This window comes from Paralichthys olivaceus, chromosome 12 (assembly GCF_024713975.1).
Source record: "Paralichthys olivaceus isolate ysfri-2021 chromosome 12, ASM2471397v2, whole genome shotgun sequence".
NCBI classification, from domain to species: domain Eukaryota; kingdom Metazoa; phylum Chordata; class Actinopteri; order Pleuronectiformes; family Paralichthyidae; genus Paralichthys; species Paralichthys olivaceus.
In genome coordinates this window covers 19,890,345-19,906,267 of record NC_091104.1, presented here as the reverse complement: position 1 = coordinate 19,906,267, position 15,923 = coordinate 19,890,345, and the positions used below count along the sequence as shown (strand labels likewise).

Here is a 15,923-nt window from a genome sequence, read left to right as displayed (position 1 = left end):
CAGAGTAGTGCAGCAGCAAGTGTGTCAAGCGGTAAACCCGCCTTCAAGTGACTGAACCACAACACTTACAGTGGTGGAGGAGACGTGGGATGGAAACAAAGGGCAGCACATCGCAAAAACCCATGATGTATGACTAACAGTGTTGTCAGCAATCTGACAGGAGAGATACAACTGCTTCCAGACTTCCAGACATGTAAGTATAAAGGATGAGTCAGAGGGAGACTCCTCATTGATATAACACTGCACTAATACATTTTCACTGACTGAGCAGTCTATAGCAAGATCAGCTGTGCTCCTCTTTTACACTCAACATTATTATAATAATTATTTTGGCAACTAAAGTTTCAGACATGATTCAACATGCGTCCTCTCCTGGATAAAGAGAGAACTTCCTACTGAGACTGAGAACACAAATTATCTGACAAACAAGGGCAACTCACAGATATTTGAGGTTTTCCAGGTCTTCAAACGCCCCCCTGGGGATCCTTCGTATATGGTTGTTGTTGAGGAGGCTGTGAGGAGAAGGAGACAGGGTTCATTTTGTGGTTATAAGACAGTGGGACAGTAAGTTTGGTCTTGGCTAATTCTAAGTGAAAGCCATGTCTGAAGACAAGATGCAGAGTAATTTAGTTAGCAGTTGTTTTAATCAGATGACCCCTTACCTCAGTCCCAGTAGGAACATGTTCTTAAAGGTGAAGGCTGTTCACTCTGTTTCACTTCATGGTTTGAAATCACAAGGGCACAGATTTAATATCTTTAATTTATATTTGTAATCTGCACATTTTGTCATAGGCTGACTCGAGAGAAGACTGTGACATTAGTGAAGTATAGTATTTCTATCTGTGTTCAACAGTGACATTGGAGAATATCACTGTAGTTCAAAGCCTGATATGTCAGAAAAGATTGGCTGCCTGGCTCACAGGAAAATATGGGCTTTTCTCTTACCTTTAAGGACTTCCATTTAAACTTAATCCAAGCCATCATGTCTATATATGTCTGTATATATGCACAACTGGATGTTGTTTATTCATTTAGATATAACATTCTATGTAAATTGATCAGATATGAAGGTGCTGAGATTGAACTTGTTTGTTAGATGTTTGGGCTAAATATGTATTTGTTGCTTAGTTCGTTGTAGTTTGTTTTTTACTGATTGTTCTCTTGTTTTGATTAATACAAAGTTGTGGGGTTTTGTTGTGTCAATGTGGGTAATGTTGAGAAATTTTAATAAAAAAAAAAAAAAAAAAATGTTAATATTTGTATTGATGCCAAAATGGCAGTTATCCTGTTTCCTTTTTTTGCACAGCAGAAATGGAAGAGAAAGAATTTCAATAATGCCTGAAAGGTTTGAGTAAGTTGAGGTGTGTTTGATTTATTCTCATCTGAAAAGATTTCCCTTATGTCCTCATGGGCAGATGCACACACACCCTTTCATCATTTCAACAAGGTTGCTAAACTAATGCACAAAAAATACAATACTTGGTACATTTCTCCTTTATTATCTTAGCAATGCACCATCTGGCAGGCTGGACATATGATAAATAGCCCTGTGGGTGGAAGTGGAAAAATAAATTCCTCGCAGATTACGAGCTGACCTACATGTGTGAAACCACAGAACGGAGCAAGAATTTGCCCGTGCGTGCATGAGTGCGCGCATCTGTAACACAAACAGGACTTTCTGAGGAAGTGACAATCATTCTGCAGAGTGCTGTTAAAAGGAAATGGGCTTGATTAATTTTCAATAGCCGCCTTCTTGAGGCACTGGTATTTCTTACTGACAGGATGTCATTACTCTGTTACCACCTTCTACCTCAATATTATTCAGGAAACAATCACATACCAGAGAAAGAGGTTATCCTATGGAAAATATACAAAAGATCACAACTGTGCATGCAGAGTGGAGACCAAGACTTACAGTGTGTTTAGGTTCTTTAATCGCTTGAAGGATCCCGGTTGTATATCCTTGATTTTGTTGAACCTCAGGTCTCTGCAGAAAACAAGGAAATATTTGTATAGTTATATTCAGAAACATATATCATAACAAAGCTGCAGAGAAATGCAGTATGAACTCAACAAAGCGAGCAGCGCCCATCTGCGTGAACTCAAGTCCGCGTCAGAACCATCACGCAAAACTCCGAAAGGATAATTGGACACATTACTCATCACACAAGAATGCTTTTGTCGGGCCTAAATCACGAGAGCAGATCTTTATGACATTTGCCCCTAAGATAACAAACCACAAGGCTGAACGCAGCACTTGGCAGGTCACAGTATCAGTCTCCTGTGTAATGGTAATATCGGCTGACATGACACTAATCACCCGCACCCTTACAACAAACGGCTTAGTGTGCCACGAAAAGTGACAAGCTAAAGACTCTAATGCTGCAATTAGCCCAGTGAAGGTAAAAATGATTCCTAACACCGTGTGGCATCACCAGCCGCAGAATGTTCTGTGAAATTTGAACATCCCGTCTCAACGGTGATGTTATGTTTGAGGAACTCTCAAGTCATCTGACCTTCAGGGCTGAGTGTATTTTTTTGCAAGATAAAGTCTGCAAGTGAACCGGCCATTCAAATCATTAGGATTTCTGGAAGCTAAAGTGTGAATGCATTCAGACTCTTCTGGTAATATCCATGGATGACACCAATATTGATGGGTTTCTACAGGTTTCAACAAGTTATATTTATGACTTTTTAAGAGCGCAAAGAATGCAATTGAAGACCTATGTATGACAGGTATAAAGAATTATCAGAGTTCCCCATAATTGAAGATAAGGTGAAATAACTGAGTTGAGTGAATAACCAACGAAAACACATTATCTCTCAAACCAAAGAGACACAGTGGGTATCCATGGTGTTTATATTTAATACTGGCGCATATAATAGAGTTTTTATGAGAAAAAATTCAGATAATTCAATTTTAGACCTTTTAGGACCCCACAGATTTTTATATTTTAATCCACAACAAGTTACTGAGATCCCCTCCGGCCTCCAAGAGAAACTTGGACAGAAGCACAAAGCAGAGATTTATCTCTGCATTGACGGACGGGAGAACTACATCAGCTTTTCTGACCTAGAAAGCTTAACTCCCACAGTAACAGCTTGGACCGTCTACCGGCATTCTTGATAGTCTATGACCTTACAAAGTAAATACTCCGAGGCTGGGTCACACAGACTTCACTGACTATGCAAAACTGTTGAGACACCAGAGAATCTTCAGATCAGAATTTTTACAGTTTTGGGCAAAAATAGAAAGCAACGTGAAACCCATCCCAAGCATACAGATTTTATTTAGATGCTGTATTCATGCATTAGCTTAGCATTCGTTGTCTGTTTCTCTCTATGCTCAACTGGTAAAGAACCATAAAGCTATACCTTCCTGAGGTTTTTGCCATCGTGTATTACTGTGAAAATGTGAGCCAAAAAAATAAATGATAAAAAAACCCAATCTCAATTCATAGCCAGTGAAATCGTTATGGGTCATTCGCTCTGTAAAAGCCTTCACATATGGATCCAATCAGAGTGAATACAACATTTCAAATGGGGACTTTTCTGTAACTGACATGCTTTGGATACATAAGCATTAGGATACGTAATCCAATCAAAGATGTTACGATTATTAAAAGTAAAGGAAAAGGAAGCAGTACAATGCCTCTGAGAAAATGTAGGTCTTTAGTTGAGATAAAAAGAATTGGGTTACAATGAATGAATCCACAGTTCTTACAATAAAGCCGTTTTCAGAACTCCGGAAAATGTCTAGACAATGGGGTCCGTGCTATATTTACAGTTTTAATCATATGAAGAACGCAGCAGGAAATCCTTTGTTCAGACCTGTTCACAACAACCGAATCATGGAGCATTAAGGTGAGGGGGTGGCACAGGAGGCAGGGTGTGACATATCAATTCCACTGCGGAGATCATGTGTCTTTATTTAAAGCACATCCACAGCAACAAAGGTCCTAATCACCAAAAGCTCTCTAATCTCATTGTCTGTCCCAGTTCACATCTTCATCAGTGTTTTCCACATGTATGGCAACTCTAGAGCTATTTCAGTTCTTCAGCAACACACCCATTGGTGTGTGGAGAATCTCCTGCTGCTCACATGGGGCACATTATCTGGAGTTTTTACTAGTGGGCTAGAGAAAACTCCAGAGAATGTCCAGAGCCTTTGACTCAGTGATTTGCACATACAGCCCCTAGGATAGTTTCAGGAGACAATCCAGAGTTTATTGCATGTCTGAAAGTATCTTGAGGGAGTTCAATTAGGAGAGATTAGCCCTAACCCTAAGAAAACTGTTAAACAGTCAAAATCTTTCTGAATGGACCAAGGATTGAGTGTCTTTAATGAAAACAACAGGGATCACTGCTCGGTGAAGAGTAAGGAAAACATATCTCTCCAGGCAACGGGTCCAGGAGGGTGCAGAGTGCACTGCCCGGACATGCTGAAGGCAGGGGCTGTCCCGCTCGTGTGCCTGCCTGCCTCCGGCTCTGAGGGATGAAGGCAAGGAGGAGAAAGCGGAGAGCAGGGTTGTGTGCTGTTTTACGCAGCTCCTGTCAGTGGAGCATAGTGCACGTACATAAAAGCAGTGGTGCTAATCTATGCTACAGGAAGTTTAAAGTAAAAGGGAGAGGTCATGCTTGTCCCAAAAACTTCCTTTTAAAGCTTGAACTGAACTAGCTGAACCTAAACTGTAATAGGCTTGAACATTGTTACTCAAGTATAAAAGCCTGGTATAAAAAAGTGAAATGTTCAAATCTACTAAATGTTAAGAAAACCTTTGTTTTAATTGCATTTTGCTTAATTTGAAATCATAGGAACATTTCAACACACTCAAAAAGTCACCAGCTGCAGCTGTAACTGTGGCAACATCCATGCTACTATGTTTGCATCTTAGTTCTGGCTCGATCTAGCTCTAGTCCCCATTCATACTAACCTGAAACATGTGTGGATGTAGCATGTAGCTTTGATATCAAGCTACTGCAGAATAATTGTTAAATCAGTAACAAACACCCAACATTTTTCAATGACAAATACATAAAAAAACAGAAACAACTGACTAATTAGATCAATGTCTCTACCGGGCCCTTTGAAGCACAATGAAGCTAAATGGTAAATGGATTTTATTCTATATTCACTTTTTTTCTTAACAACCACTCTTAAGCTCTTTACACTACAAGTCACATTTGTGAATTAATACACTGCAAGTATATGCTGCACTTTTCCCTATACAACACACCATTCATGCACTGCCGGTCCAGCCTTCAGGGGCAATGTGAGGCTTAGCATCTTGCCCAAGGACACTTCAGCATGTGCAGTGGAGCAGCCAGGGATTAACCCATCAACCTTGGTTATTGGATGACCCACTGACCCTCCTGAGCCACAGATGCCACAGATGTGTACATGTGAAGTTTTTAGAACTTGAATATAATTTTATTTGGTGACACTGTGGAAACTCTGCAAATCCTTTCATGGATTAACATCAAAACAAATATTATTAAAATATTAAAAAGAATTATTATACAACATTCAGGTCGTTAACTCAATGAATGTTATTTAGGTTGTGTGTGTGTGTGTGTGTGTGTGTGTGTGTGCCTCACTTCCATGACTGTGTTTAAAGAAAAGGATAAGTGCACCAGTGTGCTGTGTGCATTTAGAGGCTCAGCTGTCGGTGGGAGCTGACCACAGGGTCCTGGTCTTGGTAGGGGGTTGATGACATCAGCAGCACGGTGCTCTCATGGCCTGCAGTGAGTGAGTAAGACTGAAAAGTTGCCTTTGATCACAGAATGGCAGCACTGGCACACACTGAATTGCACTGTGTTGCCTGTCAATAAAAAACCTTGTGTGTGCCGAAAACCTGACCCTGCCCATCTATCGCAGTCCAGAGGCAGCAATTTGTTTTGCAAACACACCTTCAATAATCATGTACCATCCTCTACTACAGAGCAATAAAGCTCTTTTATGACGCCAATTCACAAGACCTACTCTCACAGCAAAGTTCATTTCCCAAGCATGGAAGCAAAAAATGAATGCACAATAGCTTGACCACAACTAAACAGGAAGTAATGATTGCATTTTGTCAGAGGAACATGACAGCCGATAAAGCTGGTTTGTGCTTGTTTATCGTAAAGTAACAAAAGAGAAAAGCAGGGGCGAAGAATGAGTCAGTCCACAAGGAGAGGGGGGGGGGGGGGGGGGGGACTCTTTAATGTTAAGAGGACACTAAAACAGAGGCTAACCCTGCAGTAATGAAGAAGCAACTGGACAACAGCAGCAGAGAGGGTTAAACAAAAGTTCATTTGATTTCTTTTTGAAAACAAAGATGTTTGTCATTAACCCACACAGGAGTTTAGGCTCGTAATTGAACATGCCATGCTCATTTGGTTTGAGCCTACAATGTGAAAATGTTTTAAATAAAAAGAAGCCCAGAGATTTACTCCTACAGAGAGTTTTGTAAAGTGATTTTCAAGTTCCTTTGTTTGCACTAGAGCTTTCTGGCATTAACTAAACCAGGCCATTTCTCAAATCTGACTCTTAACACTTTGGTGCCCTGAGTGAGATGAAGGGAAAGAGCCATAAAATGCAACATGCACATGAATTTAAAATTCAAACTCAAAAATAAGAAAATATGGAACATTTAGTTGCACGATGAGTACTTTTCCTTGATACCTTAAGTACATATTGCTGATACTTCAGTATTGATTATCGGATGATTCACATACAATAATATATCAAACATAAGGACCAAACCAGTAGTTTTACTTTGACATTTTAACTACATTTTGACACAAATACTTGGTTTACTTAAGTCGGACTGTTCAATCTGTACTTTTACATAATGATAATAATAATAATTTATGGTTGATCCAATCCAGTACTTTTCAATCAGTCGGTGTTACTTCTTGATCTTGGACTGAGTGATGCACAATTACTCATCAAATCGTAGGCATTACCTCATAATATCAGTCAGTTTATCAATGACAGAGTTATTGTAATTAAAAGGCTGTCTTTACAGTAACAATGAGGAGTAAAATCCTCTTAGCTGCCCCCTGTGACATTCTGCAACCTAGGTAACCAACAATGTCGCCAATGCCATTAGCCGGCCCTGCTCAAAACATTCGAATGACCTATTTAGAGCTGACAACGCTTACAATCTGCTGCAGTGTTTTGGACACACTGTGTCTGAGATGAAGCTGCAGGCCCAGTGAGTGCACTGAGGTGATTTAGGGACAGAGTAACTCTGCCCCCCCACACAGGAGGATTGCAGTACTTATTAGTCAATGTGCTACAACAAACATTTCAATGAATTTACTCAGGGGACTAAAAGATTTACTACCAGACTACAAAGACTTATAATTGACAGTCCTCATATTATATGCAAAGGTGATCTCAATAAAGACCCTGAACAGCACACAATGCATTACGGAAATCATGGACCAAGTCTAAGACTTCATCTGCCCAAGGCATCTTTGTGGGAGCCCAGTATTTAACCATGCATTGAAATTTTAATGCTACTTTTTGATGTTAACAGTAACCCTAGCAATGCTGTCAGATCGGTAAGTTATTTAATTAAATCAATTTTCAAAGTACAGACAATAATGTGCTCTCCTTCGCCTCACACCTCAGAGGTTTGACACTCATCCAGTGAGAGCTCACAGGTCTTTGAGAGAAGATTTATCCCAAATGGCAAAGCTGCATGTCAATCACAACAGTGGGGTTTAACATGCTGCATTGGTTTGTGTAACTGGCTGGCCACCCATCCATAGGCTGAAGGAACTGGAAAAAAAAGATGATGTTGAGAGTTCTCTACCACTCCGGGGAGAAAGCCTTTAACAATAAACAGCGTGACAGGAAAAATGAAAAACTGTTGCGTTCCATTTGGGGTTCCCAGGTCCCACCGCAGGGGTAGAAACACTGAGATAAATTCCATTAATTTTTGTGAGAGACCAATCAAAGTGACTCAGACAGCTGGATGTGTGGATAGTGGTTGCCTAGAGATATCTGACTGAAGGTTATTGTTGTGAGTATCCGGTTTAGCTCTAACATAATCAGGTGATTATTAACTGTGCCATCTTCCTCGCTCTGGTTTTCCCAGTAACCTCCACTAGATTTAAGAGACTAAAGCTGTTCTCAGGCATGCACTGAACTGTCAGAGGGAGCCCATGAGATAATACAGCAGGAAAAACCTCCAGCATTTGGGCATGCTGATGTGTTCTTCATGTGTGAAAGGTAATGTCTGAAAATGTGCACTGTAGCTGGCAAATGAAGGTGCTAACTACTGGGCGGGATCCACATGTGTTGACAGTTTGTAGCTAAATTGTCAGACTGTTGCTCTAATGCATAAGTTGCTCAAAAATTACTGTGAGAGAGTAAATGACGTGCACTTGTAAAATAAACACCCTATCTATAAAAAATATCTGACACTGCCATTGATGTGCTCATCTGCTACCATGGCATTCACAAGGCAAATAAATCTCATGAAGCAAATAGGGACAGCAGCTGTAGAAAAAGGGAAAGATTTCTGAGGAGATATCTGTAAATTCTTCTCTGAGCTCAGACGACGGCTGAACCTGGCCTCTGCCCAATTCAACCAGCATCTGAATGCCATGTGTGGACCTCTCCTCTTTCTCTCCCTCTCTACTCAGGGAAGTCATTTGGCCTTGTGACACATGCCAAGGACTCTCCGGCGTACGTGAGTCATTCTTAGCTAAACAAGAACATGGCTGGCTCCTTGTTGGTTGGAGGAACACAGAACCAGGATCTCCAAACATGGCTGCGGTGCATCTCTGCAAAGCACATACTGACAAGGGTTTGTTTCTTGTCAAAGGAGAACTGATGAAAAGAGCTAGGGCTGGGCAATTAACCAAAAATATATCAAAACATTTATAATCTCTAACGACCTTATTTTGCCAATGTCGGTGAATACTTTTCCTGTTGGTGCATTCACAGACTGTCGGGTTTCCACTTAGTTCCGTGCCGTATCACCCGGCTGCGTGTCCTCCCTCCTCACTCCCACGCTGACCGCCACTCACATTACACGTTAACAATAAACACCACAACTAATCAGTGACGAGGACACGCGCGCACGCACGCACGCACACACACACACACACACACACACACACACACACACACACACACACACACACACACACACACACACACACACACACACACACACACACACACACACACACACACACACATCTTTTAGAAAGATCGGCTCTAGGTGTGAGTGTTTAGAAAACAGCAGAGGAGCAGAGTCTCTTGTTGAGGGACACAGAGTAATGCAGCAAGTGATGCGGCCCCATTGGCAAAATAATCGTTCATTAATCGTAATCAAGGTAGAAGTTTAAAGTAATCCTGATACTGATTTGAAGTCACATCGCCCAGCCTCACCAGGACATTGTCCAAATTTTCCAGAGCCTGAAGGGTTTGGGCTGCTGAATACAGCTCTAGGTCATCATGAATGAAAAAGGGAGAAAAATCCACATTAAGGAGTAGTGCACGTACAGTACTTTGGGAACAATCACAGGAACTGTTGACCCTGCTGGAATCTTCAGCTGGAAATGTTGTGTACACACATCTATGGTGATAACAGACAATACGTCATTTATTAGAGACAGCCCAGCACTGGTTACTGTCATAGTGCCCCACTTATCTCAACTTCAGACAATAATGAATTGATTAATTTTATCATTTCGTCACTTAGACATGAACAACACATTACACAAGTCACTGCTGGGAGCAGTGCTCTACACACGCCCAACACAACAGTCAAATCCAAAAACAACACAATTACAGTGCCAGATTGATATAAATTCATTAGTTAACTTTACTGTCAGTCATTAAGTTGATAGACTATAACATGTTGTGAATGTAAATGCACTATCGTGGTATTCCCTTTTGTTTTTTTACGTTTTGTACATAAATTCCACAACTTGCAATATCATGCTGGATAAAGTGAAGCTGCCAGATCAAGGCTGCCTTCTGAGTCGAACATTCTAAGCATCAATCAGTCAAAGACCCCTCAGTCGGCTGAGATTCTTCAAGAACATTTGGTTTCCTTATTTGTCAGTCAGTGAGCAGTGTACTTCAGAAGTAGCTGCAGAGTGATCGCTTCCTGCTTTCACAGTGCTCTCTGGGGTACAATCATTCCACTATGTCAAATCATTGTATCTGCTTGGAGAAGATGTCAGTGATAAGCAACTGCGGAACTCTGTGTGTCCGACACTCTCTAGCTTTTGTATCATGTCCCGTGCCTGCAAAATATCTCAATGCACATTTCTCCTCAGTTGTTATCGCAGTTAGCATGCATTAGCTGGGAGGGATAACTTGGCTTGTTGACTATATTAGGTGAACATCAATGTGACACTGACTGTTATGCTGAACCACATTTATAAGGTCAAGAAAGCATTGCTTACTATTTGAAAAAAAGAGAAAGACTATATACAGTATGAAGGACTTCTCTTTGCAGAGTGTCTGAAAACACTTCACAAAGTGCTTTGTGAACAAACAATGCAACTAATCAGACAATAAAAAGCATTTGTCCACAAAAGAGGATGAAGAATTTCACAAATGTGTTTCATGTGTTTTTGTGTTCAATTGTAAAAACAATATCCCATCGAACTGGCTGTACAGACATTTCTGCAGAGCAGTAAACTTAATAGTAGCCTATTATCAAACTTGCCAAAATAAAATTCACATGTTATTCATGGTACATTTTCCTGAAATCATTTAGAAAAAGTGTAAAACAGTGTTCCCCCAAATTCACCAGCTGTCTTGCATTGGATGGCCACAGGAAGAGGCCAGTAGAGTTTCTTTCAACAACTATCTTGGGTCCAATCTCCCTGTGCAAATGAGCAAAGCTTTGGGGATTTCTGGCTTTGCATTCCATAATGCAGCAGAGACTGAGTGCCTCACAAAGCCTGACTGCAGCAAATTCCACACAATGGAACTCCACTTTCTCTCCCTGACTCACTGACACTCAGTCAGACCAAGCCAAAGACAGCAGGGTGAGCAGTAAGAGACATTCAGACCAAATAGTGGCAAGATGACGACCACCAGATAGTAACCCATGCAGAGCTTAAAGGAGGGTGTCACAGAAATGTGTGTCCCTGATAAAGCCATTACCAGGCGGAACCATGCTGTGAAATCAAATCTACAGCCCGGTGACACTATGACACCAAACCCCATTGAAATGATTCACCAGCCTTCCTGCACCCACAAACAGCAGATTCCCCTCATGTTCTGGACACTCACTGCATTCAGCACTGCCATTCAGAAAACCCTCAGGTAAAAAACTGAGAGCTAGTCCCACACTGTGCAATTGCATCAACTGTCCAGCCCTACATTTCCAAATGTCCGTGAGTGAGTAATAGAGTCGGCCAAATTCCGTGTAAATGACCAATGTTACACAATTAGTTGGTCAGTCGAGATTTTGGGAGTTTCCCCGTTGGCCATTGCCATTTCAAATTAATTTGTCGCAAACAGTTTCCATTATGTCACCAGGAGGCGTTTACAAGCAGACCTGCCAAAATTTGTTGCTACATTCTCAGACACCATTTGCAAATTTTCTCCCCCAAAAAATCTAGTGAACTTAAGGACAAACCATAAGTATTTCCATGGAGGCCACTGGCCAACACCACTCTAGGAGTAAGGGGGAAACCTATATCTATTCAGTCATTGAGCCCAAGCACTATCCACTGTGACAGATAATAGCTGCCCTCACACATGCGCTACTACCCTGAACTTTTTCAGATATTACCTGGAGGAGCTGTATGTGTGAACACAAATGTCCAAACCAGTTGATTTTTATAAATTACAGCAGATCACAACTGACTGACATGTAAACTAACACCATAAGCATGACACCACAATCATAATAAGCAAATAGCCAAGATGTTAGAATATGGAACACTGGGCTACTGACTTGTGACTTACAAATCCTCCTGTAACCTGACAAGCTTAGTTAGACGTGATGAAAACAGAATAATAATACTTGTGATTGAGTCTTTTTCTGGGGTTACTAAGGTAATGCCAGTAAAACAAACTGTTTATATTTGATGTTGGCAAAATAGTGCTAATGTAAAAACAATCATTTCTCAAACTCCAGCAATTCCCTGAGAAGATATGCAGCAGTGTCATTACAGAGAGGAAACAAAATTTATTATCATGCCTCAAGCAGAAAGTCCATAGAGAAAACAGCTGAAAAACAAATGTAGGCCAGATAGAACAAAAAAAAAAAACGGCCATGTTTCTTTGGTCCAAGTGTCATGTAGAAAAGCTCCTGGCACAAAGCCCATGTGCAGTAGTACTTCAGAGCCAACACTTCTCAATTCTCTACTGCAGTGGCTCAGAGGAAAAAGGGAAACTGAAAGAGATGTTTTGAGTTTCAAAAAATTGAAGACAATGATATTCATTGTTTAAAGCTACTAGGAAACAACTCTGGGTTTAGCGCCTTTTTTATCTGGACTGTTTCCACATTAGAAACGTGCTTATTGATGCATATATAGATGAACACAAACATACCACTCTTGTCCAACTTTCTAACATAACACCTGAGGTCATAAAGGAAATTCAACGCAATATGAAACTGCCTGACTCACTAGAGCAAGACTACAGCTGTAAAAATACATCGAAAAAGGGTCATGCAACAAAATGATTAACAGGAGTAGATTTCATATGATTAACAAATACTGTTAAATTTCAATTTCTTTCCCTGAATTAATTATTATTATTCCTGACTTAAGTCATCAAATCATATTGTGCTACACACACTAAAAGGCTTACATGGCGAGTCATCTCACATTCTTTATAATACTGTAATTTTAAAAAGGTAGAAGGAAGAAGACAGTCTAGACCTATAAAACACACGGCTCCAGGTATCTAAGCAACAAAAAAGATTTGTTCACTTTCTATCACTTTCTATGACTCAATCCTGAAAACCACTTAGGACCTCGAGGAAAGCTCTAACCCTAAAGACCTTGGTTAGTACAATATCCTTTAAAAGCTAACAAAAACTCCAGAAAGAAGTATTTAAAACACCTCCCACCTTTTTTAATCCACTTTGACTACTATGTTATAAAGCTTCATTTGATCTACCACAGCAGATAGACCACAAAATTGCAGCAACACAACTCATCCTCACATTTAGACACTCTAGCACACAACAGCGCTTTTTTGAGCTTAGGGTTGGGGAAGATAAGTTCTTGCAGCGCAGACAACCAGCGACGCGAGGGAACATTTTTATACAGCAGAACGAGGGAAGGCCAGGTACGACCTGTATTCATGTACTGACTTGACAGCCGAGCTAAAGCAACAAGTGGCTGGAGCTTCAAAGCTCACACCACCTCAAGATCCTGGGGGAACCAAAGCATGCTCGCCTGCTCTGATCTACCCCTTTGATCAGATTTAGACACATCCTACAGGCACCCTAAACAATCCTTTCATTGCTGTGGTGCAGGGTAAACTTTTTCTTTCCTTTAGGCGGGTATCCGCGCAGACTTGCACCGCGGGTTCCCTTAGAGGCTGTGGGTTTGGCCCAGATGGCAGAGGACAGGGCTAATTCTGAGTACGCTGCTGTGGTACAGGCTGGCAGAGCTGCCCCCTTTGTTGTCCCCCCTATTACTCACAGCCTGAATGAAGCTTTTTATAGACCAGTGCATCATGGACTGAAACACACAACAAGATTGCAGTGGACGACTGAAGACAAAAGGTGCCACATATTTGGGAGGCAGGGGCTTTGTGTGCTCTGACACACTCGGCCACATCACAGAGGAGGTTGTTAAGTTGGGTGACTGCAGCATGAGTGCTCCTGACAACCCGAGACACATCCACAAATGGAAGCACAAGCAGAAAGATGGCAAGGGATCAGGAACTCCTCCATCGAGCTGATCTGGAGCAAAGATCTTCTCTGGGAAATGAAGTCCACATTTTTTTCCCCCTGGAACACGATGACTCTCCCCAAAAGACAGAAGTGTGTGTGTGTGTGTGTGTGTGTGTGTGTGTGTGTGTGTGTTGGGGGGGGCTGTGGTTTCAATAAAATCTAATTGGTCTCTCACTTGCAGTCTGCAGAAGTTGTGTGTGTTTCATGTCCCAGGGAAGGAGACGTTAACACTTGCTGTGAAGAGCCCGGTGAAACGCTGAGCATCCCCGCGGCTGTGACCCCAAAGCACCCGTTAGGTGAACCCCTGCTCCGAACAGCTGCAGCCGCACACAGGTGCCCCAACCCGGGGGAACACACTGTGATAGACTGCGGTGTAGCATTACGTAAGTTTAGCTATAGTCCTCGGCTATTCAAAAGGAAAGAAAAAGTTCGTGCTAACTTTGTCAACCGTCAAAACTTTACAACTCTTCCGAGTATTCTCCGCGTTCCACCGCCGCCTCCTCCTCCTCCTCCCCGAGGGTCGCTTCCCGTTCGTTTTTGGGTAAAAAGAAAAAGGAGAGGCTACTCACAGGATGGTGGTCTGGTGGGACACTGTCGGCACGGTTTCCAGGTTTAGGTGCATACATCTCACGGTGGTTCGGAAACACAGGCAGCGGCTCGGGCAGCAGAGTCCGGACCGTGGTCCCCCGACCAGCAACAACAGGGCGGCCGCGAGGAGAGGCGCAGAGAAGAGCTGGGCAGCCCGCAGCGCCATTGCTAGCAGTGAGCCGAGCAGAGCACAGACCGCCAGCTGGCCCTCACACACACAGACACACACACACACAGACACACACACACTCTCTCACACACACACAGGGAGAGAGGCTGCTCAACTGGGAGAGAGAGAGACCCAGAGACATACACAGAGAGAGAGAGAGAGAGACCCTCTTCATGCAAGTGAAGCCTCAGTAACAAGAAGTTTGGAAGATTGTTCTCACAGTGTTTGCTTTAACTCACCATGCTTCACTTTTTCTGTAAACTCATGTGGACTCATTTCAAAATTAGTCAAAGTGCCACCTCCCCAACATCACAGAATTTGGTACAGCCTGTGTGTATGCTTTTTGCAAATTTGTCCTGATACTAAACTTTGCTGCTGTTTTTAAAAAATCTAGAAAATTTAGCAAATTCACACGACAGATCTCGCTGTTTTCTAAGAGATGGAGCACACTCAAGATAGATGGTAGTCCCAGGACCCCCTCTTGTACGTGTTGCTTTAAAGGTTCAGTGTGTAAGATTTAGTGACATCTAGTGGAGAACGTGTATATTGCATGTTGATAACCTATGGAACCTGTAGTTGTCATAAAAACGTCTGTCGGGGCTACTGTAAAAAAAACCCATGGCTGCCTCCGTAGAGAGGACCCTCTCCTGATGTGTATTTAAATATGAGGGGTTCATTCTAGGGTAAAGAAAACAACAATTTGTACGATTTAGATGAAACACATTATATTCAATTTCTTCCAATAGATCCCTCATATCTTACACACTGGACCTTTAATTATAATTGGACACCTCTACTTAGTTGTATGAAAGGTCAACATGATAGAGATATCTTTAAAAGATATTAGTATTTAAAATATCTCACCATGTCAACACTGAATATAACATGATATTCTAATGAATGAATCAATTACTGTCCACAGACCCCCATTTGGGAACCACTGCATTATGGGATTAGGTTGTTAGGTGTACTTGAGGACATATGGCTCCTTTCTGTAAAGATGTAACCTTGAAATGTGAAAATAAACACCCTTAAGTAAAAGTGGCAAAGTGTAAACAAACTCCCCTACATGTCCTGCATTCAAAAGTAAGATGTATGACTGTAAATTAAGCTACTCTTACGCAAGCATTATACAAAAACTAATGCTCTCGCTGGTTGAAGTGAAGCTAATTTTAAACCCATATAATATACCAATATAATATAATAAAACAAATTCTTTAAATAATACAAATTATTATTATATAAAATAAATGTAAATAATAATAAAAACATAGCGACTA

The 15,923-nt window shown here is 41.4% G+C and overlaps 1 protein-coding gene across 2 annotated transcripts in view; it reads right to left on the bottom strand.

The window, feature by feature from the left end:
• Positions 1-14,741, bottom strand: part of LOC109628130 (peroxidasin) — a 54,427-nt gene extending 39,686 nt beyond the window's left edge. For both annotated transcript variants that reach the window (XM_020085073.2, XM_020085074.2), the window contains exons 1-3: positions 14,456-14,741; positions 1,916-1,987; positions 441-512 (exon numbers count right to left, since the gene is read on the bottom strand). In XM_020085073.2, coding sequence (XP_019940632.1) covers positions 441-512; positions 1,916-1,987; positions 14,456-14,640 — 329 coding nt within the window. In that variant the 5' untranslated portion in view covers positions 14,641-14,741. The remainder of the gene's footprint in view (positions 1-440; positions 513-1,915; positions 1,988-14,455) is intronic.
• Positions 14,742-15,923: the final 1,182 nt, after the last annotated feature.